Here is a 23,968-nt window from a genome sequence, read left to right as displayed (position 1 = left end):
GTGCGATTTAATCATAACCTGGAGGTAATAAAAAAAAAAAAAGTAGAAAAAGCTCGTCTCTGTTCAGGTTAATAATGTCATAAAATGCTCCATGAAGTGTTGTGAAAAAGTTAGGGAACACGTGGATAATAGCACGCGCTTTGATGCTTCTGTTGGTTCATTAAAGTGTGCTGACTGTGTGTGCAGTGAAGCCCCATCCCGACCTCTCCCTGACCCCGTCACCCTCTCCAACCCCGGGCCCCTGTCACTTTAAAATTGACTGCGGAGAGGAGCCGCTTCCGACCCGGGGACAGAGGCGAAGACAGTCCGGTGTTTGGAGTCGCTTCTGGACGCGCTGGATCCGAGAGAGAAACACAAAGTAGAGGGGGCGATGCTTGAATCCACCAACCAACCCCCCCCCCCCCTCTTTGAATCTCTCTGCTATCATTTAGACGACACATCCCGACTGGCTGAGGAGGGGGGAAGAGAGAAATGAAAAGTTGAATGGCTACTCGAGGACACCTGGGTGCGTCAGGACAGGAGGGGTGACAAGAGAGAAGCGCACACTGAGAATAAACTTTGGAGCAAGTTGATGTTCCGGAGGTGATCTAGCCGCTTCGATCCGTGTTGTCTGCCGGACAGTGAGAGGAGCTCCACCGGAGACAATATAGAGAGAGAGAGCGGATTTACTCCACCGTGTCTGAGGGACAGTCGCACCCGGAGAGGAGTGCTCGTCCTGCGGCTTGGAGACCAGAGAATCACCGCTACCGGGAAGCAAACAAAATAACTATTTTGTTCTTTTTTTACAATACAAAAAATCTGGAGATCGCACCCCAGCTAAGACACTTCGTAGTTATTTTAAATAATCGGTGTTTTTTTTCTTGAATCGGAGTTTTTTTTATCGCTTTTCGCTCAGCAGTTATTTTCCCAAGAGGTTTAACTAAAGAGTTTCAACGGTAAGCAGACTTTATAAAAAAAAAAAACATTATTACTCGATTTGCATTGAAAGCTAAATATGAAATGAACTTTTCTTGGTTATTTCGTTGTAAGTTTGAGCGTTAAATGAGTGAAATGCTGCAGCGTGTTTCTGCATGATGAATGGGCAGATCCAGAGCAGACAAAGGGCTTTATGCAGGCTAAATATTTATTCAGTGGCAGGTTAAATACAAAAGCAGAGCGGAACATTTGGGACCCTGATATTCCGTTTTGCATCCCAACAATCGGCTTCGTAATTCTTATCTCTCGCGGCTTCATGCGATTGATTTGATCTCTATAAAGTTTACAGCTGCTGTGTTATAAATATTAACACATTAAAACAACATCATATCGTTTAGAATTCGTTGAGAGAAATGCTGTAGTAATGTTTTGTAAACGATAGAAGTGCAGCGAGCTTGTGATTTGCTCAATCATTCAGTGTTTCTGTGTATTGTTGTTTTGCTCTTTAGATGCTTTTAGAGTGTTGTTGTTTTGTTGGAGAGAAATGCAATTGTTTTATTCGTTTTTATTATTATTATTATATATTAGGATGTTAATTAAAACATCCTATTTATAACATTAAACCTTTAAAAACAATACGTTTTTTTTCGTTTCAGCTACATTTTCAGAAACGAATTCAAACGTCAGCTGAAGTCAAGTTTAATCCTGAATAATAAAGCAACATTTTTTAACAATCGTTTTTATTAACTAAACAATTCCAGACTGATCAGTTAAAATTCGTTAGATCACATATTTTGGTTTAGTTGTATTTTTTCATTTGTTCTTATTTTGATAGGTATTTGATTCACAGGCTATATTTTTTGTGATTTACAGTTTTTTAAAATATGTTCTGATTTATCGTTGTTGGAAAACATTAATATAATTGACACATTTTTATTACTGCAATTTAAACGACATAAGTCCTTTAAAGCATAAGAAAATATCCCATATATTTAATACATTTTACTAAGTTTTATTACATTTATTGTAGTTTTTTTGTGGACATTGAAAAAAAATGTTTTTCTCATAAATTGCTCTGAAATAAAAATCATAATTGTACAAATGTTTGATGATAGACTTTGCCTTTGCTTGTACTGTACTAAAAGTGTGTGTGTGTGTGTGTGTGTGTGTGTGTGTGTGTGTGTGTGTGTGTGTGTGTGTGTGTGTGTGTGTGTGTGTGTGTGTGTGTGTGTGTGTGTGTGTGTTGTAGAGTTATATTTGTGTGTGTGTGTGTGTGTGTGTGTGTGTGTGTGTGTGTGTTTGTGTGTGTGTCTATGTGTGTGTGTATATGTGTGTGTATATGTGTGTGTCTATGTGTGTTGCACCACAGACCAGCTCCTAACATGTAACGAGTCTTATTTCTCTATGGGAGGTATGTGGTTAGTCAGTGTTTGGACACAGTAATCTGGACTGATACTGATCAAAGTCTGATCTCCCCCCCCCCCCCCTCATCTCCCCCATCTCCCCTCTCTCTTTCTGCAGATCTTGGATGGGTCAGGCCATGTAAAATTCTGCGTGGATGCCAGCAAGCCAGATATCGGGAGCTGGCTGAAGCTCATCCAGTTTGCCCCTGCGGCCAAACAGCACAACCTGACAGCGTGCCAGATAGATGATCAGGTACGTGGAGACACAACCTCGACCAAAAACAAGATGAACATGATCTAAAGAAGGGAAAAAGAAAGAGAAACATGTGGATGACTTGATGTCAAACTCCCACATGGTGTCTGAATCATGTGAGAGTCATTCAGATTTCTCTTTTAAAGCGCTATATTTTCCATTTGTTGTCTTGTCTGGGTGTGTTTAAAGGTGTTATTGAGATCTAAGTGAGATAGACCCACGAGCGGCTGGCCCACCCTGCCTTCTGTTCACACACACAGCTCTCCCCCACGCTGCACCGTAGAGACTCCTCGCTATCTGCGTGTGTTTTCTTTCTGTAATTGTGCTCTGGCTTCTGCCGTGCGAGGACCACAGGGCAGGATCAGAGGCTGCCCGCCGAGATGATAGTTCCACACACTTCCCGGTCACGCTTGCGATATAAACTCTTAGATATGCCAGGAATGTCGCAGTCCCTTTTTGTTTTTTGCTGCTCACCTGGCTGCAACAGAGAGGTGTACACATGGGGGCCTGTTCACCTCAGTAATCCCACGGCCAGACGCCTCCGCTACACAGGAACAAGGCAGCGAGACAAGAGGCTAAACTTTATTTGACATGTGTATGGAGCATACCATAGCATGACCCCGAATAAAAAACATAATCTAGGCAGCGTGCTTGTCATCGCTTCTCACTGGTGGTCCACGTAGATTACTTGTTGAGGGTACAGGCACAAGACTGTCGTAGTACATACAAAAAAGTAGCAGCCATGTAATCAAGGAACAACATACTCATAAATAAAAGCCGGTTCTTGGCCCTAAAATCATTTGGAAGTGCTCAAAGTGAAAGCTTCTTCCTTCACACCTATATGTCATTCTGCGTATAAATAGAAGAGTGGATAGCCCACGCTCTTTTCATGACCAGAAGTGGAAATGTGGAGAGACGAAGGGAAGCTTTCCAGCAGCACTTCCCCACTCTCTTTTAGAAGAGACAAACGCAGAGCGCTCTCCTGGAGGTGTGACTCGCTGTCAACACGGCGGTTCTGCTCGGGTGGCGCTGTAAGGCTCCGACAGGTCACGGACATGGCTGTGATGAGGTGATTGTTAAGTATTACACAGTGTCACAACACGGCACAATCGGCCGTCTTTAAGCCTTCCGGCCGACAGAGGTGTTTTTGAAAACACACTGTAGCCTTCCACAATGCCTGTCTGTACATTTGAAATGAAAAGGCTGAAAGGGGGGGGGGGGGGTGGTGGTCCTGTAGAGCCGCTGTCATTTTTTGATTGTGTGTGAGTGTGTGTGTGCTGTTGTGTGTGAGGGTGCTTACGGGGCCTTTTATATGCACTGACTTGAAACTGTGCACACACCTGTAACTGTATGTGTTGTGTGAGTGTGTGTGTGTGTGTGTGTGTGTGTGTGTGTGTGTGTGTGTGTGTGTGTGTTGTGTGTGTGTGTGTGTGTGTGTGTGTGTGTGTGTGTGTGTGTGTGTGTGTGTGTGTGTGTGTGTGTGTGGCTTCTGTGCAAACACACCTGCAACTGAATTTGTTTCTAGACTTATGAATGTGTGTCTGTGTGTCTGACATAGGGAGCTTTTATTTGCATTGACATGAATGCAGTGTATGTATCTTTGAGCACACATTTACCTCTTTAAATGTAAGTGTGCTCTAAATGTGTGCATAAATGTTTGTGTTTTTGTGTGTGTGTGTGTGTGTGTGTGTGTGTGTGTGTGTGTGTGTGTGCACACCTATTTGTGCTTACAGAGCTGTTATGTGCATTTACTTGAGCTTGTGAAGTGATTATTGAGCATTTGCACACACCTGTAACTGTGTGTCTACATGAATGTGTGTGTGTGTGTGTGTGTGTGTGTGTGTGTGTGTGTGTGTGTGTGTGTGTGTGTGTGTGTGTGTGTGTGTGTGTGTGTGTGGCCTAGCATTACTATACTTGTGGGGACCTAAATCTGTTTACACAGTCACGTGTGGGGACTCGCCTCCCTTATGGGGACAAAATGGAGGTCCCCATGAGGGGAATGATTAATTTTAGGGTGAAGACTTGATTAGGGTAAGGGTAAGGGTTAGGGTTAGGCATGTGTTGGTTATGGTTATGGTTAGGATAAGTCTCCAGGAAATGCATGTAAGTCAATGTAATGTCCCCTGAAGTGATGTATACATGGTATGTGTGTGTGCTCACTCTGCAGGACTGTGAATTGTTCACTGCGGTTCAGATGACTCCCCATGCTCCTCATTGGGAGCTGGAAATGTGAAAGCGCACAGTACCTGACTCCAACAGGTTTTTACTGCTCGAGAAGTGCTGAGTCTAAACCGGCCTGAAACCACACATGACGCAGCCGCACATCAGCAGCTTTCCACCGGCACAGATACCCAGGGGCTACAACATTTTACTCTTCCCTCAGAACCAAATATAACCAACTCTCCTCACCGCCTGCCATCGGCCCAGATGACTTGTTGCGTGATTTATTCGAAGACAGTGTCACACAACCAGAGCAGTTTCCAGGTGTGCCGCTCGTTATTCGGTCCTGGTTCTTTTCAAGCACCAATTTAGCCCCTGCCAGCGTGAGACTGGAACTCGCCTCTTATTTCTGACCCAGTTCTGTTTATCGTAAAACTTTATGACCAATCTCAAGAGGGTGAGGCAGTGAGGGAGGAATGAATAAGTGAGGAAAGAGAGAGGAGGATAAAGCCTGTTTTGTCTGGAGGAACTGTTTCTTTTCCTTTCTCCTGCAATTCATTTCTGTCCACTCAGCTGTAATACAATGGCAAAGCAAATCCATGTTTTGGAAGCAACTCAATCAAATGGATTCTGTAAATGTTAACAAAGAGATTGATATGTGTTGTATTATCAGTAGAATACATTCTTTACAGTCATTGCAACTTATACTGATTTACAATCTTGCAACCTTCTCTATTCATAACTATTTAAACAACAACAAATATCTTGTTCCAAAGTTAAATGTCAACAAACATGGAGTTGGAGAGTGACTTGAATGGCTAATTGTGTCACTGTAGATATCCAGCTGTGTTAATTTAACCGGACTAAAATTAGATATTTTATTTGTTTTCTCTCGGAAGAGAATTAGCTTTACATTTAGTACGTTTACAACACTTAACAAGGACAGGCTTCATTTGAATGACCTTTACGTTTTATTGCTTTTTTTTTTTTTTTTTACACTGCAGTGGAAAGAAATAGGAATAAATGGAGAGGAAGGAGATGGCAGGTGTCGCAGTGAGTCACGCTGAAATCTATAATTAACTCGGGGTGCTGTAACTCCAAGATCCAGTCATAATAAAAACACCTCTTGCTAAAATTATGGTTTAACATGTTCTTCAATTTGGCTTCAATTAAGAACAATTATGTTGCATTAAATTTCTCTCCCAAACACCCCGATTGGACTCCTTTTGTTTACTTCTGTAACATAATGAAACAACAATGTAACTCTCGCGCTTCCATTGGCTAGCGCTCCAACACATTGTAGGTGATAGGCTAAAGGTCGGGATTTTTTTTTAGCTTTTCGCCAATCATAACAGAGCCGACCAGCTAACCAATCAGAGCAGACTGGGCTCTGGTTTCAGACAGAGGGTGAAAAGAGGGGCTGCAGCACAGACAATATGAGACAAATAAAGAGCTTTTTGAACATTAAAGCTGGTAAACATGTCACAGTAGAGACACTACAATTATGAAACCTGAAAATGAGCAGAATCGGGCCCCTTTAAGTATTTTAACTTCGACCTGCTGTTTGTATCTTACTTTAATCATTGATTGCCCCTACAAAAGCCCCCCCTGATATCCTCATTTGTTTGCTGATGCACTGAACTGAAGCACTTCTTGCACAGATCCTGAGCGTGTTTTGTCGTTAGGATAATTAGGGCAATTAGTGCTGAAAAAACCCCTCCCCCGCGCTCCTCACCCTACCAACTCAATTGAAAGGAAAATGGATTAAATGTGTAATTAACATCATCCAACGAGGCCCTGAAGAGCCTTTCATAAGACAGTGCAGAGCGATATGAGCGTTAATCTCTTTCTATTGATTCTCACTCACTTTATTGAGCGGGATGAAGTGGCTCGGGGGCATTTTAGCAAAACACTGCCAGTCGCTCATTATGTAAATACACAGGAGGTGGAGAATCATGAAGTGATTATAACTCAGTGAGATAACAGCTCCAGGCTGGTATTAAATATGCATAAGAATCTTTGTGAAAAGAGATACATTGTAAAAAAAACACCCAGGGAAAACCATGTACAGAGTTTACTTAAGTACTTGATAGCTTTAGTTACTAGTTAGATTTTAGATTTACATTATTAGCTAATATCAAAAAACTATTGTTAAATAATCTTTACTAACAGAGTGTTTTTACAGTTTAGTATTTTTGCTTATTTTACTTTACCACCACTGCTTAAAGGTGGTGGAAGTATTAAGTTTGAGAAACCGGCTCGAGATACACTTTTTGTTATATTCCATGGAATGCTCTTAACATCCCGATAGCAATGAATATCTGAAGTGCTTTGACAACAAATCCTTAAGAAAAATGTCATCTGTGGAAGCCGGCCCGGCTAAAGTAACTGGATGGCCTACCTGCCTGTCAGCCTTCCATCTGTGCACAAACTTATCTCGTGCCCTCATTGGTCATGTGCGCGTTCGTGTGTGTTGGAGGAGGGGCTCTGTGAGGAAGTGGCAGATTTTTTCCGGCTGTGTATTTTCAAATTCTAGCGCACTCCAGCTGGTTTCTCCAAAATTACCTACCCCACCTTTAATAAGACATTAGAACATAAATATAGAAAGTTTGGAAATGCAGAGTTTCCAACATGTCCTTTATGAGGTACAAGGTAAATGGTAAATGGACTGTACTTATATAGCGCTTTATCCAGTCTTTAAGACCCCTCAAAGCACTTTACATACTACATGTCATTCATCCATTCACACCCATTCATACAGAGCAGAGCAGTGTACCTTACTCTAGTAACTAACATTCATACACCGTTGGCCATCGGGAGCAACTCAAGGTTAAGTATCTGGCCCAAGGATACATCGACATGTATCTGGGATGGGATCGAACCCACAACCTTCTGGTTGAAAGACGACCGCACTCCCTCGCAGCCACAGTCGCCCTAGGAAGTGCTCGCTTCCTTTTAAGAAGGGGTGCTTAATTAATTGAAATTTGAGTGAAATTTCCGGCGCAAAGGCAATATATGTGAAACAATCTGAATAAGATATGGTTGTGCTGCAAGGAAGTCTTTCACCGGGGGTAAGAAGCTCAGGCAGGTATACAAGTTTAAAACAAAAAGACAGTTTTATTAAATGAAAGCTGGTACATAAAAAGGCACACGAGGAAAATCCAGGATATCCAGAAAGATTGATAATTAACTGACTGACAGAGAACAATAGGTAAGACAGGCTGGGGACAAAATACATTTAAAAATAAAACTGGAAACCAACACTAAGATCTTGACAAAGTTCCTGCGTACAGACAATATTCTACTTGTTTGAACTCTTAACATATTGGCTTTCTTACGTGTTCGTCCAATTTTCTGGATCAAGTTGGACATCTTAGCATGTTTTGCCATTAGAATCACAAAATCGTTTTGTTTACAGATCAAATGATGGTCACTTCCAAATGTATGGTGCGTGTTGCGTGACCCTGATGGAAGACAGGTAGATACCTTGTAAAGATTGAAATTTCTATATTAAAACAAATAGTTTTCGATGATGCATCTTCCTTTTCCCGTAGATGTAGACGTTAATAGCTTGAGGTATTGAGAGCTGACTGAGAGCTGGTTGAGGCAGGACAGCAGTGAATGGCATACCTGTGAAGTGAGCTGTGGGTGAGCCAGGAGTCAGCCAACAGGGTGCGACCGGGGGGGGGGAATGTGACCGTGTTTACTCTGCTAATGACTAATGGTGTCAAGGTAACGATGTGGTCCGGTTATAGCCTTTGATCCTCTCGTGTTCGTAACCTTTGACAAACAGAGATAGTGAGTTCATACAGACAGATAGAAATAATAGCTAATCAGTCAGTGAGGAGAGTAGTTTTCCATTATGATACATTTACAGATTAAAGGTGTATTATTGAATAGGAAATGGTTTGGGAATGTTCTGAAATCATGTGCTGTTTCCGTTTTTAATAAGAAATGTCCTTTGGTTGAGGTTTGTTTTGCTTTCTCAGTGTGAACTTAGACACCATGGCTATCTTATCTTCAGAAAAACCTGTTGTTTTAAGCCCCTGCTTAACACCTGGCAGTCATGTTTGGTGTGTTAGACATGTTAGGTTCTGACCCTCTGGGAATCAAACACTGCGCCCTCTGTTCTGCTGCTTTCTTATTTATTTGTGTGTGTTTGTACACTGTTTATCTGTGGCGAACCCTCGGGGAAGGGGTGGAGCTGTTGGGGGAATTCCCCTCACAATCGCCCTCAAAACACATCATCTTGTCCAGCAAGTACTGACACACAAGAGCTTTTTATTGATCCCCAAAAGATGGAAGCTACTTTATCTTATTTGTAAAACATACTCAAATGATAGACTCCTGGTCGTTGCTCTTCAGCAAGAACGTGTACTCCTGCATTTATGGACAAAGTGGTTTTGACAGTGTCCATTAATTGTTATGTTCCGAGGCCTCGGTCCAAAGAGCCTCCCTCCTTCCCTCCCTCCCTCCCTCCCCGCTCTCGGTATCAGTCTCTCGCAGCGGATCCCCGCAGAGACGCCTGTTTGCTTGAACTGCTGCTTGATTGTTTCTGAATCACAATATTTAGCGTGGCCCTGCAGAGGTGACGGGCACAGGAAGGAGTGTGTGTGTTTGTGTGTGTTACATGTATGGGGTTCCATCCTCGTCAGAGCATGTGTGTGTTTATGGTGTGGATAGGGGTGAGAGGAGGGTATGTCAGGGATTAAAGCTTTCTGTCGGGACCCTCGCAGTTCAGTTCCCTTTATTCTTGTGGGGGCACCAAACATTCAACCTGAAGACACCTTTTCTAAACGGAGCATTGGGCTGCACAATTCAATGTAATCAAATCGCAATATGGACTAGTGCAATATTCATACGGAATGAATCACAGTACTTTTTCTTGTTTTGAGTTTATTTAACAGGGACTGTGCAATTTCCGTGTTTACCCACAAAACACATTTAGTGAAAAATAACAATACAATAAGAAAAAACATGCAACATAGATGCTTATGAAGGCTAAATATAGGTCTAAATATCATTTTAAATAAAGTATTTTAGAGCTGCAGAGAAATACCAGCCTATAAAATATTGTCTACAGACTTAATAACATTTGTTTTGTACAGAAATGTTAAAACAAATGTGACTATAATCACCTTAATGTATATATTTTCAATGATAATGAGATCATGATGACCAATCCGTCCAATATCCTTAAAGATATCCTCATTTTAAATGTTTTATTAGTTCCATTTGTATTAAACCTTTATTCTATTTCTATTTTGTATCTCTATAAAGTGTCTTTGGGCATCTGTAAAGGCGCTTAATAAATAAAATGTATTATTATTATAATTCATTGGCAGTGAAAATATCGCAATGACTTTCACAATCATGAAGCCCTTTAGGAACATGCCGTTCAAAACATTGAAAAATGCAAAATAGAAACAAGAATATTTGGTGCATTACAGTTGGTGGTTGATGTGTAATTACTCTGGTTTAGACCTGTAACGGGAGTCAGGCTTGTCGTGCCTCCCACTGCTTTTCATGGCTGCTAAGATTTTTTTATTTAAATCATACTTTCATGCTTTACCACAAAGCTGAGTTGGTTAACTCCTCAGTTGTTGACATGCCACAGCTCTGACCCTGCTGTCTTTATTAGTATTTAATCTCCCTTTACCCTACTGACTGAACATCCTGTGCTTCAGTAAGCCTCAGCGGAGCCACTGAGAAATATGTACCGTCCTCTTTACGAATATATCATGTGCCAGAAGTTAGAACAATGACACAAACATTTATAGCACACTCGACAGAATACATTATGATCTGTATTGTGACGGAGATATTTATCATAAGTCTCCGCGGAGCCACTCTGTTCTCTTAGAAATGCTCGCCAGGACTTCAGTCGCTAAGCGGTGTACCTGTGACCCATGCCTTCCCAGAAGCCCCCCCCCCTTCCTATGGCATTTTCTAATAAATTCCCCCATCATCATTGTCACGTTGACGCGGCGGAGGAAGGTAATATGTTAAACCTCCGACGCATGCCAAAAATAACGCCATGCCTGATTGTTTCACGGAGAAAGGCCATTGTGTGTCCATGGGAAGCACCGCAGTCCCAGGGTCTCTCAGCTGATTCTTTAAAACCACTGACCCCCCCCCACCCAAACAAATAGCTGCCTTGAATGCAATAATATCTGCACCCTGACCCTTTATATGGACTTTAAAAGAAGTGTATTTAGTTGGAATAAAGTAGAATTAGTTCTTGATTAATGTCTTATCTAATCGTATCTTCTTGGCTACTGCTGTACAAGCATTAGTAGAGAATCCATTGTTGTGTATACTGTATGAGACGTGTATTTACAATACAGTATTGTGTTTGCTATGATGTTGTTTATATAGATGAATGTCTGACATGATTAAGATTAAGATGACCCTATATTAAATCCCAAGAGGAAATTCCACTCAGTTATTGTTTACACACACATTACACATGCATTGGACCTAAAACCGGGATCCTTTTGCCAATTAGACAAATGATTAATTATGATGGTTAGTTACAAGTTAATGAAGATGTGTTTCCATGTCTCCCCGCTGTGTGTGGTGGTGGTACAAATATGACACGTATTGTGTGGTAGATTTGAGGTCAGTACTAAGAGTAACCTCTGCTGGTTTGAAAATTGGTAGTTTCAGTAAATATTGTATGAAATGTTGGTCAACATGACAACAATCTAAAACAGCTGCGATGTCTTACCACCAAAAACGGCAAAGGACAGCAAAAAGTTCTGTTTTGTTTCATAAGTTTTCATTAACGTGTGATATCAAAGTTTGATTTAAATCTCCCTGTGTTTGTGTTGCAGATCTTCTACAAAGCCACCCGTGAGATTTTCCCCGGTGAAGAGCTGCTAGTTTTCATGAAGGCTGAGGAGTTTTCATGTGACATCATGGCTCCTGATATTCACGGTCAGCATCAAAACACACACTTCTGTCCTTTGCTTAAACCCGAACAACACTTAGCCTTCACATAAACGCTCAATATACTAATGTTCCCCCCCCCCTGGCTGCAGAGGAGAGGCAGTACCGCTGTGAGGACTGTGAGCAGCTCTTTGAGTCCCGCAGCCAGCTGCTGGACCACCAGAAGCAGCCGTGTGGGACGCCCCCCTCCTCCTTCCTTAACCCAGGTTTGTCTTTTATTTAAAAATAGATCGTCCATTGTCATGTCATTATAAGAAGAGTCACAAGAGGGATGTGTAGCCGAACTGGGTTAATATGACACCAATGATGTAAGAGCTCTGTTTCCTCCTGAAGAGACTGAACATGAGGTCATATAATAATGACAACGTAGCAGTGCAAATGAATATGTTTTCCCCATATGATCAAAGTAATTAATATGTTTCTCTTAAAGATAGCAAACTGTCTACATGTGTGTATCTGAAGGGCCTACCAACACACTGTGAAATAAGACACACCATTCTATTTGTGTGGGCTAAAACAATGGGATGTTAGATTTGGCTTTTTCATTTTAACAGTCATCATGCTTAACCTTTTTTTCCCCTGGTGCTTCCAGAAGGGGACAGTGACCTGCAGGACCAAGAACCTGAAGACCTGCGATCCCTGCACATGTCCCACGGCCTACACGAGTGTAAGGAGTGTGACCAGGTGTTCCCCGATGTCCAGAGGTGAATGAACGGCTGACAAAAGCATCGTGTATTTTGTTATATATTCTTCAGATTTTCATTTTCATCAATTCACATGTAGTCAGAAAACCGTACAACACAGAGCAAATGTCTAAATCCTCGTGGTTGTTTGGTTTCCTGCAGCATGGAGGCCCACGCTATGTCCCACTCTGACGACAGGGAATATAAGTGTGACCAGTGTCCCAAGGCCTTTAACTGGAAGTCAAACCTGATCCGGCATCAGATGTCGCACGACAATGGCAAGCACTACGAATGTGAAAACTGCTCAAAGGTAGAGTGATGACTTTTGAAGGTGATATTGACTTTGTACTTGTGTCTGTTTCTTCTTGGAGGTGTTTGCTCCCCAGATAGTAAATCCCCCCCTGTGTGTGTGTGGTTCCTCCCCCAGCAGGTGTTCACAGACCCCAGTAACCTGCAGAGGCACATCCGCTCTCAGCATGTGGGGGCGCGGGCCCACGCCTGCCCCGACTGCGGAAAGACGTTTGCAACATCTTCAGGCCTCAAGCAGCATAAGCACATCCACAGCAGTGTCAAGCCCTTCATGTGTAAGTCACTAAGACCCTACCTATGTAAGTCTCCTCAGTACGTTATAAACATAATATGATTGTGTTGTAGAAAAACTGTGATGTTGCTGCAAAAATACATTTGTATCCTTCCTCAGCTTCTTCTCAAGAGTCAATGATGTGATGTCTTACAAGAAGTACACATGGGATGATATAGTAGCAGTTAAATCAGCACTCTTATACATTGTGATAACAGCATTAAACTAGCATGTAATGTGACTCAATCCCATTGGTCTAACGGTTCCCCTCACAGTGACAACCTGCTAACGTTGCTTTCTCTTTCACACACACACGTTTTCCCAGCTCCTCGCTAAATGCTAATTCCTGCCAACACATTTTGACCTTTCACATTCTCACCACCTCACAGCTCGGATCTGATCTCCTTCCCCTAAAGCGTTATGACCTTCACCCTTTGCCCCGTCTCTCTTTCACTCACCTCTCACACCAGCTCGCAGCAATCCATACACACTCCCATATTAACACACGTATTATAAACACACAGGCCGGAGTGACTGCATCTCCGCTGCAGACCTCTGACTCCTCTTTCCTCTCCTCTCTCCCTCCGCCACATGCACCATTCCTCACAAATAGCAACCACATGTACAGCCCTCTTCCCTCCGAATGGGAGTCCATTTGCTGTAATCAGCAGAAAATATGCAAGTTTAAAAACAACTAATGGCTGTGTAAAAGAAAAAAAGAAAAAGTGAGAGAGCCTCAAACATGACGTCTGCCGGGGAGAGACCATGTGTGTGTCCGGACTGTTTGTTTGTGCGAGTTCCCTTGAAGGACATGTTTTGCACAGTGTTGCACTGTCTGTATGCACGCGATGTGTCAAGGATGTGTGTGTGTGTGTGTGTGTGTGTGTGTGTGTGTGTGTGTGTGTGTGTGTGTGTGTGTGTGTGTGTGTGTTGTGTGTGTGTGTGTGTGTGTGTGTGTGTGTGTGTGTGTGTGTGTGTGTGTGTGTGTGTGTGTGTGTGTGTGTGTGTGTGTGTGTGTGTGTGTCAGGGCTTCTCTAAGAAAGGGAAGCACTCAGGCCTGCACGGTTATTAATTTCGACCCTCTAGCCGTCACTTACCACCGCCCTCCTCGCAGGAATGTGTTTATAATATTTAGTTTTGGTTTAATAAAAGCTTACCAATACACACGCGTGGAGAAGCAGATCTAACACACAGTGTGTCACGCGTGTGTGTTTTTGGTCTGTAAATGTCACAGCTACATGATTTATGATGCATGGGTTTTTCTTGTAGTTTGTGTCAAACACACACAATGAGAGGGATATAAGATACACACACCAAGTACACACATTGCTTTTTTTACACAAAATGTATTACTTACATTTGTAATTAGATCTACGTTTTGGTAGGTTTTGGCCAAACAGATTTTTCAAATATGAATCAGTTTGAAAAGTATTTACATTAATCTTCATCTGTGTTGTGCAAGCTTCCAAGAGCGGGAACAACATGTGCGATATCAAAGGAATCATTTTGTTTTCCCAGATGTTTCAAAAATGTTTTCAACTACCTTTGTACCCTGATTGTATCCGCCGAAGCCAAGCCACAAATACAACTCATTTCAATTGAGTTTTCTGGATCTATTCATTCAATACGCTTTTTTTATACAATATCACATTCTCTCTTGGCCGAGCGGCAGTCCTTTCTGGCGTTCCTCTGGGGTGTTTATTTAAATCTGTTTCCACAATACTTTTTTTCCCGGCTCTTGCTCCCCATCTACTTAAATTGTGCACCTTGTGGCTGGAAGGCATCCAGAGTATGCAGAAGTGTAATCGCAGTGCGAGCCTAACCACTTCCTTCTCCTCGTTTTGAAGATCTCATGATAAAGTGAGCCAAATCAATCATCCAGAGCTGCTCCTAACTGCTCTCTGGTATTGTTGCAGGATCAAAGTCTTTTTTTAAACATTGTAGCTGATCTGCAACATATCCTAGAGTTTAAGCACGGGTCAAGAAAGAGGAACATATTTCCCAAACTGCATTCTTGACTTCTATTAGAACAGGAAGAGAAGACAAGTTTGTTAATTTAGCATATTTGGACAAAGAGGCAAAGTGCTTTACTTAAAACATTAAAAAGGCCTTATTATGCTTTGTGCCTTTCCTGTGGCGTGTTATAGGTTTGTGTGCATGGAAATGGGGTGCAAAGGCTAAAATCCCAGTTTCTCTCCCACACACTCCCCCCCACGCCTCAGTTGGACTCCTTAGTTTACTTCAAGAACATAGTGACATCACTAAGCAATACTTGCACTTCTATTGGCTAGCGCTCCAACACATTGTACGTGATAGGCTAGGGGCTGGACATCTATAAGCAGTTGACCAATCACAACAGAGCCGGCCAGCTAACCAATCAGAGCAGACTGGGCTCTGGTTTCAGACAGAGGGTGAAAAGAGGTGCTGCAGCACAGACAGTGTGAGAAATATAAAGAGCTTTTTGAACATTAAAGCATGGAGACATGTAGAGACACTTAATACAAATATGAACCTGAAAATGAGCACATGTTCTCTTTAAAGCAAGGCCGGAACAACAAGAAAAATTGTCATGGGAAAAAATAAATAACCACTATCCCCCTTTGTTAATTCTTACAAATCATCCAATGTATTAGATAATGTTGACAGACTAATAATGGCGTAGATAATGACAGACGGTGAGGATTTGTCTTAGGGCCGGGTGTAGCCACTGTATGTCATCCAGGGTCAGACAGACAGGCACACAGGGGTTAGACTGTGGGAATGTCACTCAGCGCAGGACGACAGGGACAGTGGGGACAAGGTGAGGGGGCTGAGAGGGGCCCGGAGGGGGGAGAGGGAAGAGGGGCAGCAGAGGACGTGAGACCTGTCCCTGGGAACCGGACTGCAGGATAGGATTCATTCAACTCCGCTTCCTTCACAAACTTAAAATAGAGCCATTGTATTGCGCGTGGCTGAGAATGTGTATCTGTATGTCTGTGAATATTTCTAGAATGTGCCTGCATGTCCGTGTGTGTGTGTGTCTTGAGTGTGATTGTTTATGGACTCCCTGGGAGCGTCCCTGGGAGGACAATGGGCCTAGAGATGCCTGGGAATTTGGTTTGATGTGCAGGTGATGAGTGGCAGCCACTGACTCACACCGTCAAGCAAACAGATTCCCCTCACAATGCCAGGATCTGGACACGCCTCTCCTTCTTATTTTTGCTGGAAGACTGTTGTCAGAGGGCTGATGGGAACAGGAGCAGATCATTCATACTCTACTTCCTCTCCCTTAGCCTGCCTGAAGCTTGCTAACTAGAGATGTCATTATCTTGTGATGTAATGTAATGTGTGTGTAGGGGGGGATTGGTGTGTACTGATGCGCTGTGTTTCTGTCTCTGTGTCCCTGCAGGCGAGGTCTGCCACAAGTCCTACACCCAGTTCTCTAACCTGTGCCGCCACAAACGCATGCACGCTGACTGCCGCACACAGATCAAGTGTAAGGACTGTGGGCAGATGTTCAGCACCACGTCCTCCCTCAACAAGCACCGGCGCTTCTGTGAAGGGAAGAACCATTTCACAGCGGGGGGCTTGTTTGCCCAGGGTATGCCGCTCTCTGGCGCCCCAGGTCTGGACAAATCCGCTCTGGCGATGGGCCACGGCGTCGTGGGGCTGGCTGATTACTTTGGGGCGAGCCGCCACCACAGCGGGCTCACCTTCCCCGCCGCACCAGCGTTTCCCTTCAGCTTCCCCGGCCTCTTCCCCTCTGGACTCTACCACCGGCCACAGCTCATTCCCGCCAGCTCTCCTCTCAGACATCCTCTCCACGCACCTCTCCCGGGGCCCGAGCTGAACAAGAGCCCTCTTCTGGCTCCGAGCCCTGGCCTTCAGGAGTCCCGAGAGCTCCTCAAGGCTCTGCGTAAAGATGGCGGCGGTCACATGGCAGGATCGGAGCGCCATGGCCAGAGCTCCTCGTCCTCCACGAAGCAGCGGAACAAGCAGAGCGACCAGTCGGAGAGCAGCGACCTGGACGACGTCAGCACGCCCAGCGGGAGCGATCTGGAGAGCACATCGGGCTCCGAGCTGGAGAGCGACATGGACAGTGAGAGGGAGAGGGGGGCTGCTCGAGAGAATGGCAAAGGCCCCAAGAGGAAGGCCAGTGAAGGAGGCCCTCAGAGCCCCAGCCTGACAGGCAGCAGTGCTGCCAAAGACTTACCGGGCCCCTCCCTCATCCCACCCTCGCTGGACGAGCACACGGCTGTAACAGGCGCTGTGAATGACTCTATTAAGGCCATCGCTTCCATTGCCGAGAAGTACTTTGGCTCCGCGGGGCTGGTCGGCCTGCAGGAAAAGAAGGTGGGCGCTCTGCCCTACCCCTCCATGTTCCCGCTGCCCTTCTTCCCAGCTTTCTCTCCCCCAGTTTACCCTTTTCCAGACAGGAACCTCAGACCTGTAGGCCTGAAGGTCGAGCCTCAGTCTCTAGCTGAGGACAACAAGGCCCAGGGCAAGGCTGCCACAGCGTTTGACCTCACCACCAAGCGGAAGATGGAGAAATCTGCCACGTTTGCCCCCTCCAAACTCGGGGCCTCCCGCTCCAGTGGGCAGGAACAGCCTCTCGACCTGAGTCTGGGGGGCCGGGGTCGTGGAGGCAGAGAGGAGGAGACGAGGGGGAACATGGGGTGTGAGGAGGAGAAGGCCGTAGTGGAGATCCCGAAAGCTGACACTTCTTTGCAACACGCCAGGCCCACCCCCTTCTTCATGGACCCCATCTACAGGTATTGTTATTCCCAGTAGCGTACCTACACATAATCACCACAGTTGCACATCATGTGAAGACGTTTTCACTACGCTAAATGTCATGTAATTGCTTACTGATAAAAAAGTATTGCTGAATACAAATGTAGTGGTGTTTGGTGTTGTACATGCATTAAGAGAATTCTATTATTAGCAGGGTTGAGAAGAGGAGGATGAGCGATCCGTTTGAGACTCTGAAAGACAAGTACATGCGACCAGCACCCGGCTTCCTGTTCCATCCACAGGTATGTTTCTGACCGGGGAATCAACGGGACCTCAGGGCATTTAGAGCAAATATAACAAGATGGCACACACCTTGTTTGGTGTACACATTCTTACCAATCTAGCGGTATGTTTCAACCTACACTGCCATTCTGTTATTCTTCAATTGATTTTAAAGATATAAGAAGTCTTTAATGACCCTAGAAATGGACAAAAACTGCCCTAATTATTTTCCTGGGCAGTCATGCCTGTTTAAAAAGCTGAAATGTGATGACTCTGTCCATGTAACCCCGGCTACATCACTGCTACAAGTTCAACGCTGGGTTCCCCTATCTAGCAGCATGGCGTTAATACAGTTAGGATAACATTACAACTCTTTCTATAATTCAGAATGATTGTCCAAGGCTGACCAAACTGGATTACTAAGGATTAGCATGCGGCTCCAGCCTTATCCACACTGCTGCCTGTTAGAGCCCATTGTTGGCTATCTGAAACAGATGTGGCAGAGGGAAAGGGCACACTCCTGACACATCTTCCCATAACATGTCTCTAATTACAATATAAAAAATGATATGCTCTTTAAAGCCGGGATTTCTGCCCCTGGGCTCCCGGTGCCAATGTTTCCAGGGTTAGACTCCTTATATATGTGTGTGTGTGTGTGTGTGTGTGTGTGTGCATTGTTTCTATGACGTGTTGCATTGACGTTCATTTGTTCAATCTTCCCCCCGCGGGTGAGAACGGTCCGTCGGAAAGTGAAAACACCACTTTCTCAGGCGTATGATTTTTTTTTTCTCCTTTCTGGACGTTTCTGGTCTGGTTTTTACAGGCTGTTTCATTTGTCTGATTTATGTCCCCTGTCCAGACTGCTGCGAGGGCCCAGCCTGCAGCAGCCACATGGCCGTCCCGCACGCCTTAATGAGGTGTCCTATCAGTAGAAACACTAACAGAGTGCTTAGGCCATCTTTATGACTTTATGATGTCTGGACACACAAATCATTCCCAGAAACACCAGAGTAGGTCTAACCCAGACCAGGCAAGAAGGAGCCCTTCTGTATACTTTTCAGGGGGTTTGTTTTCAGTCACCTGACTCACTCCATATATCAACAAAAAAAACTTTCGTGATTCAGCCTTTTTATTTCCTGGCAGGATATTTTACTGCTAAGCAATACTGGCTTAGATTACATACTGGCATCACATTTGTAGCCTGCTATAATGAGCCTATTGAACACCAGGAAGTGTTGGGAACTATTAGAGCCTCCTATGATTCCAGCGCCATAACTCTGCAGATAGACAGCTCATTCAGAGTGAATCACATCGGGACCCATCATTCCCTCTGTACCCATATGTGTCCAATCAAAAAGCTGTTGATTCATGCGCCACTTCCTGGTTCTGACTGCCTTCTCTTTCTCCTTCTGTTCCGCCCCTCAGTTTCGTTTGCCAGATCAGAGAACTTGGGTAAGTTCCTCTTTAACCTACAGTACTGCCGTGTGTCTGTGCTTTTATACCAAACAGACCCCCTCCCCTTTAATTAACGCATGGGCTGCTTTACAATTTACAATCGACCGGCATTCGCATGGCTTCAGCCCATCACGCACTGACTGGACTTGTGTCTGGCCATAAAACCAGAAATGTCATCTGAATGTTTATATTGTACATCGGAATATATTATTTTATTGCTCTGAGTATTTGATTTGTTTACATATGGAAATATCCCCCTCTCAGATTCACATGAAAGGCTTTAAAGTGGGGATTTCCAGACGAGCTACACCCAGCAGCTCTGAATATATGTTTGCTTATTTGGCGAATGAAGCAGTACTCTTGCAAATGGGTTTGGGGGGGGGTCGGGGGGTGGTGTGTAGGGGGGCTGCTCTACATCAGCGCGAGGGTAACAGTCTCTTTGGGACACTGGCGGGGGGACCGGGGGGTTAGTTCCTCCCTGCAAAACATCTGGTTCCCGATAAAGATCAACAATTGAGAATGCATCTCGCTAATTAAGGCCCTCACAGCATCACTGACATCTGAAGATAGCCAATCAACTGCTGGTCCCCCAGCGACGCTACAGCAACAAGCAAGTTCACAGACACACACACACAGACACAGACACACACGCACACAGACACACACACTGCCCGGGGGGGACAGACAAGGGGGTTTTGGGTGTTTGTGTGTGTGTGTGTAGGTCTGTTATACAAAGAAGTAGGGGCGTTATAATAAAACCTTTGAAAAATCGCTTTAGAGAAAAATGTGGGGCCGTTTATGTCCTTTAAAACGAACATTTCACACACACATATTGTCAAACAGTGGCCTAATGAAGCTGGCTCACCATCCATATAAACCGCTCAGTGGACGAGGGTTTTATTGTTATTCTTTAATACATCTTATTCATTGACTAAAATGTATGTATGTATAAATAATGTACTGCTTGTCTTCAAACAAGTCATTTGAATCTGCTTAGCACTTAAACATAAGAGATTAGAAATATGATTTTGTTTGTCCACCAACGTAGGCCATGAAACAATCAGTTTAAGCTGGAAAATAACAATACTTTAATAATAATTCATTTGATATTAAGTACACAACTCAATCGTTTATTATTAATTTACTTTTCTTTTTTTTTAAGCGTTAACTTATGCATTTACCATAACATTATTCCGATACAAAGTGCCTATAGAAACCAATGAAAATGTTATTCTGCTACAATCAGCCAGACAAACACCTTTTATTTTTTATATCAATGACTTTAATTCAAAGCACGCAGAGGCCGAGCTTGACCAAAGGTGTGAGATTAAACTCTTAATAGAGTGCAGCAGCAGCAGTGGGTGGGTGGAGGCGGTGATCAGACTCCCCAGCACATGGAGTATTTGTTCTGCTCTCAAGAGTGTCTTATCGGACGGGTTCGATACTGCCGACAGCTTTAGGGGCTCCTAATGTTCCCAGGAGTTATGGGCTCTCGTTTAGCAAGACAGACAAACTGAGCATTCACTTGAAAAGAGCCCCATGAAATACACAGTGCGCGTTATTAAGAAATATGAAAGCATTTCACCTTCCTCTTCAATCCCTCAACGCCCTCCTTCTCTTCTCCCGCTCTTTGATTCATGGCATGCAGCATTGGCATATTCATAATCAAACGGACCTGACATTCCACATCCTCCCTCAGTGGGAACGTGGACGGCTGCGGCAGGAACTTTACACTCGGCCGTCACTCCTAATCAGCCGCTCCCGACACCGGGCTCCAGCGTCATCCATCAGCCCTTCCCTCTCCAGGGCTCCCTCTCTCTCCTTCCCCTCTCTCTCTCCCCTTCCCCTCTCTCTTTCCTCTTCTCCCCTATCGTCTAGTCCTTCATCATGCTTCTTCTCCGATTCTCTTCCTCTGTTTCCCTCCCCACGGCCTGCTCCGTCTTGGCGTGAAGCCTGAGAGTGACAGGGGGTGAAAGCAGGAGATGAAATGTCAGAGTCGGAGCAGGGCTCTGGTGGAGGACCCGAATCACCATTGATTTGTTGCCTTATTGAAATAAGAATAAGAAACAGGCTGAAAATGCAATACACGCAAAATAATGCAAATTTGCATGGCCCCTTTAAAGGAAAGGGAGAAAAAGCGCCTATGTGTGTGTGGGATGGGCTGACAGGCCCCGCGGCCTTCTGGGACCCCCTCTCCGCCCTCCGCCTCCCTCTCACTCCCCCGCTCCTCCCCCATCCCGCCCCTCTCAGCACAGCGATATCATTATTACCCGTGTCTGGCCCTTGATCAGTAATGTCAACATCTTTCATATTGACGAATGTGCTGTCTGCCCGCATTGTGCACAGAATGGTTTACAGCCCAGCAGTGGACATGAATCACTCCTCTGCCACACACACACACACACACACACACACACACACACACACACACACACACACACACACACACACACACACAAACATGTATCTGACAACACACAGAAACACACTACAATCACATACTACGCACATGCCTCTAAGCACACCCATTCTACACACAAATACATTACCTATGCATACCTTTCTCACACACACACACATATATTTTCACACACATTGCTGGCAATTAATCAACTACGGCCACCATGCAGCACATACTTTATTTTTCACACACACACACACACACACACACACACACACACAGACTAACAAGTGCACATATCTCCTCAGAGAGTTCCTGATGAAAGTAAATGTTCAGCTTCATTAGCAGATTGGCTGCAGTCCTTAATCCTGTATGTGTGTGACATGTGTGTGTGTGTGTGTGTGTGTGTGTGTGTGTGTGTGTGTGTGTGTGTGTGTGTGTGTGTGTGTGTGTGTGTGTGTGTGTGTGTGTGTGTGTGTGTGTGTGTGTGTGTGTATGTGCTTTTGTTAGAGAGCTAGACTTGGCTGAATTTAACATGCCTGCCCTCCACTCACCATGAATAGGAGAACACTGTTTTTTATTTAAAAGTTATGAATCAAGATCTAACGTACTTGTCATGCACACATAATCAGGGATTTGACCTTGCTGTTCATGAATCTTTGATGAACGTCGTAATAAGAATTCTCCCGGTACCTGTTTTCACTTGATATCACCTGGTGAGCTTGTAAACAAGGCTCGTCCATCACAAAGGAACACGTTTGTCAAAAAAGTATTAATTATATATCTGGTAAAAAGCATTTAACAGTTCATAAGACTCAAATATATCCAACATTTGGCATTTGTGTTTATTTTTAAGTCATCTACAACATATATAGAAATGTATGGATGCTGCAATTATTTAAATGTGTGAGCATTTAAGCCTATTTTTTACATTTTATTGCATCCTGTAATCAAAAAAGGATTCAACCACATCCTGTATTATAAATGATGTCTTTCTAAACTGTCCAAGCTGGGAAAATATATGTTTTTAACCTGTTAAGCCCCAAGGACCCCCTCTGCGTTTTTTTTTCACGACACTGTGTCTCAGGGATCTTAATATTTAAGAACCTATTAATGTGTTATACCAGATTAACGGGAATAATCTCAGCTAACTGACGATACAAACCATTTTTACCAAAACAAAACACAAGTCTCATAAGAAGCATCTAAATCAGGGGTGGGGAACCTCCGGCCCCCGGGCCGTATACGGCCCGCGAGACAATTTGGTACGGCCCTCGAGGTAATTTATAAACACACGCAAAAAAGCAAAAAATGTAAGAAATCTAGACCGCAAAAGAATTAAACAAGCGAGTGCCTGTTTTTCATGGCCAAGGTCAGGGTCCTTGAACACAACACGAGCCTAACGTGTCATCACGTGGTATATGTCTCGTCTGACAGGGGTGTAGTTTTGACGGAGAGCACCAGAACGCCGCTCCGGCACTTCAAAAATTGCAGAACCCATAAGGAGCCGTACACATGCTGCAGTTTTTGCGTGGCTGTGTCTTTAGTTGTAAGCCCAGTGGCGATCTGCTCATCTGTCATACTGATCATACAGTCAATAACTTTGTTGTTATTAGCATCTGGTTAGCTAGCTATGCTAATGAACATAAGAAGCTTTTTCTCCAACCAGTGAGGTAAAGGCACATCTTTATATGATCATTATAGTTATAAAAAAATAAGAGAATAAAGTAAACTACTATATAAAATACTATATGACAGTAAAATAAAATGAAAAAAATAATACAGTTTGAAAGGGGAGTGATTTGTAAAATATCCATAAAGAAAAAGAAATCTGCTTGCAGTTCTGTTTCATCTGGCCTGTTGAGAGATGTATCCATAGATCTCTTAATGTTGCTCTCAAAGTGCACCAGATTGATGCTTTTAACTTCAACATTTAAAAAAAAAAAAACCTTCCGGACCCCCCTCGAGGAGGTTAGGTCCCCCACCACTTAAATCATTTCCACATGGATATGAAACTAAATACATTTGCACACATCTTGTGTCCATATCTTTCTGTTTTGGTGGTCATGCCTACGCGAGTCATGGTAAGATATCTGGATTAAGAGGTTGCTTTTTCTTTGCACAGCATGAAAGAAAGGCGAAATTAATGGGCTGTGATTTTAGTTTTTCAAG

At 43.8% G+C, this 23,968-nt stretch overlaps 1 protein-coding gene across 17 annotated transcripts in view; it reads left to right on the top strand.

Moving 5' to 3' along the window:
- The first annotated feature begins 279 nt into the window (after positions 1–279).
- Positions 280–23,968, top strand: part of mecom (MDS1 and EVI1 complex locus) — a 37,297-nt gene continuing 13,608 nt past the window's right edge. The window contains exons 1-10 of one of the 17 annotated variants that reach the window (XM_034209876.1): positions 281–935; positions 2,437–2,571; positions 11,568–11,670; positions 11,775–11,888; positions 12,275–12,386; positions 12,528–12,643; positions 12,737–12,973; positions 16,334–17,696; positions 17,873–17,960; positions 19,366–19,392. In XM_034209876.1, coding sequence (XP_034065767.1) covers positions 11,622–11,670; positions 11,775–11,888; positions 12,275–12,386; positions 12,528–12,643; positions 12,737–12,973; positions 16,334–17,696; positions 17,873–17,960; positions 19,366–19,392 — 2,106 coding nt within the window. In that variant the 5' untranslated portion in view covers positions 281–935; positions 2,437–2,571; positions 11,568–11,621. Of the gene's footprint in view, positions 936–2,434; positions 2,572–11,567; positions 11,671–11,774; positions 11,889–12,274; positions 12,387–12,527; positions 12,676–12,736; positions 12,974–16,333; positions 17,697–17,869; positions 17,961–19,365; positions 19,393–23,968 lie in introns of those variants that run through there. The other 16 variants (XM_034209875.1, XM_034209886.1, XM_034209878.1 and 13 more) reach the window with 16 other exon arrangements.

The sequence above is a fragment of the Gymnodraco acuticeps genome, unplaced genomic scaffold (genome assembly GCF_902827175.1).
Source record: "Gymnodraco acuticeps unplaced genomic scaffold, fGymAcu1.1, whole genome shotgun sequence".
Classification (NCBI taxonomy): domain Eukaryota; kingdom Metazoa; phylum Chordata; class Actinopteri; order Perciformes; family Bathydraconidae; genus Gymnodraco; species Gymnodraco acuticeps.
The sequence above is the reverse complement of the archived record's forward strand: the minus strand, read 5'-3'. Positions and strand labels throughout refer to the sequence as shown.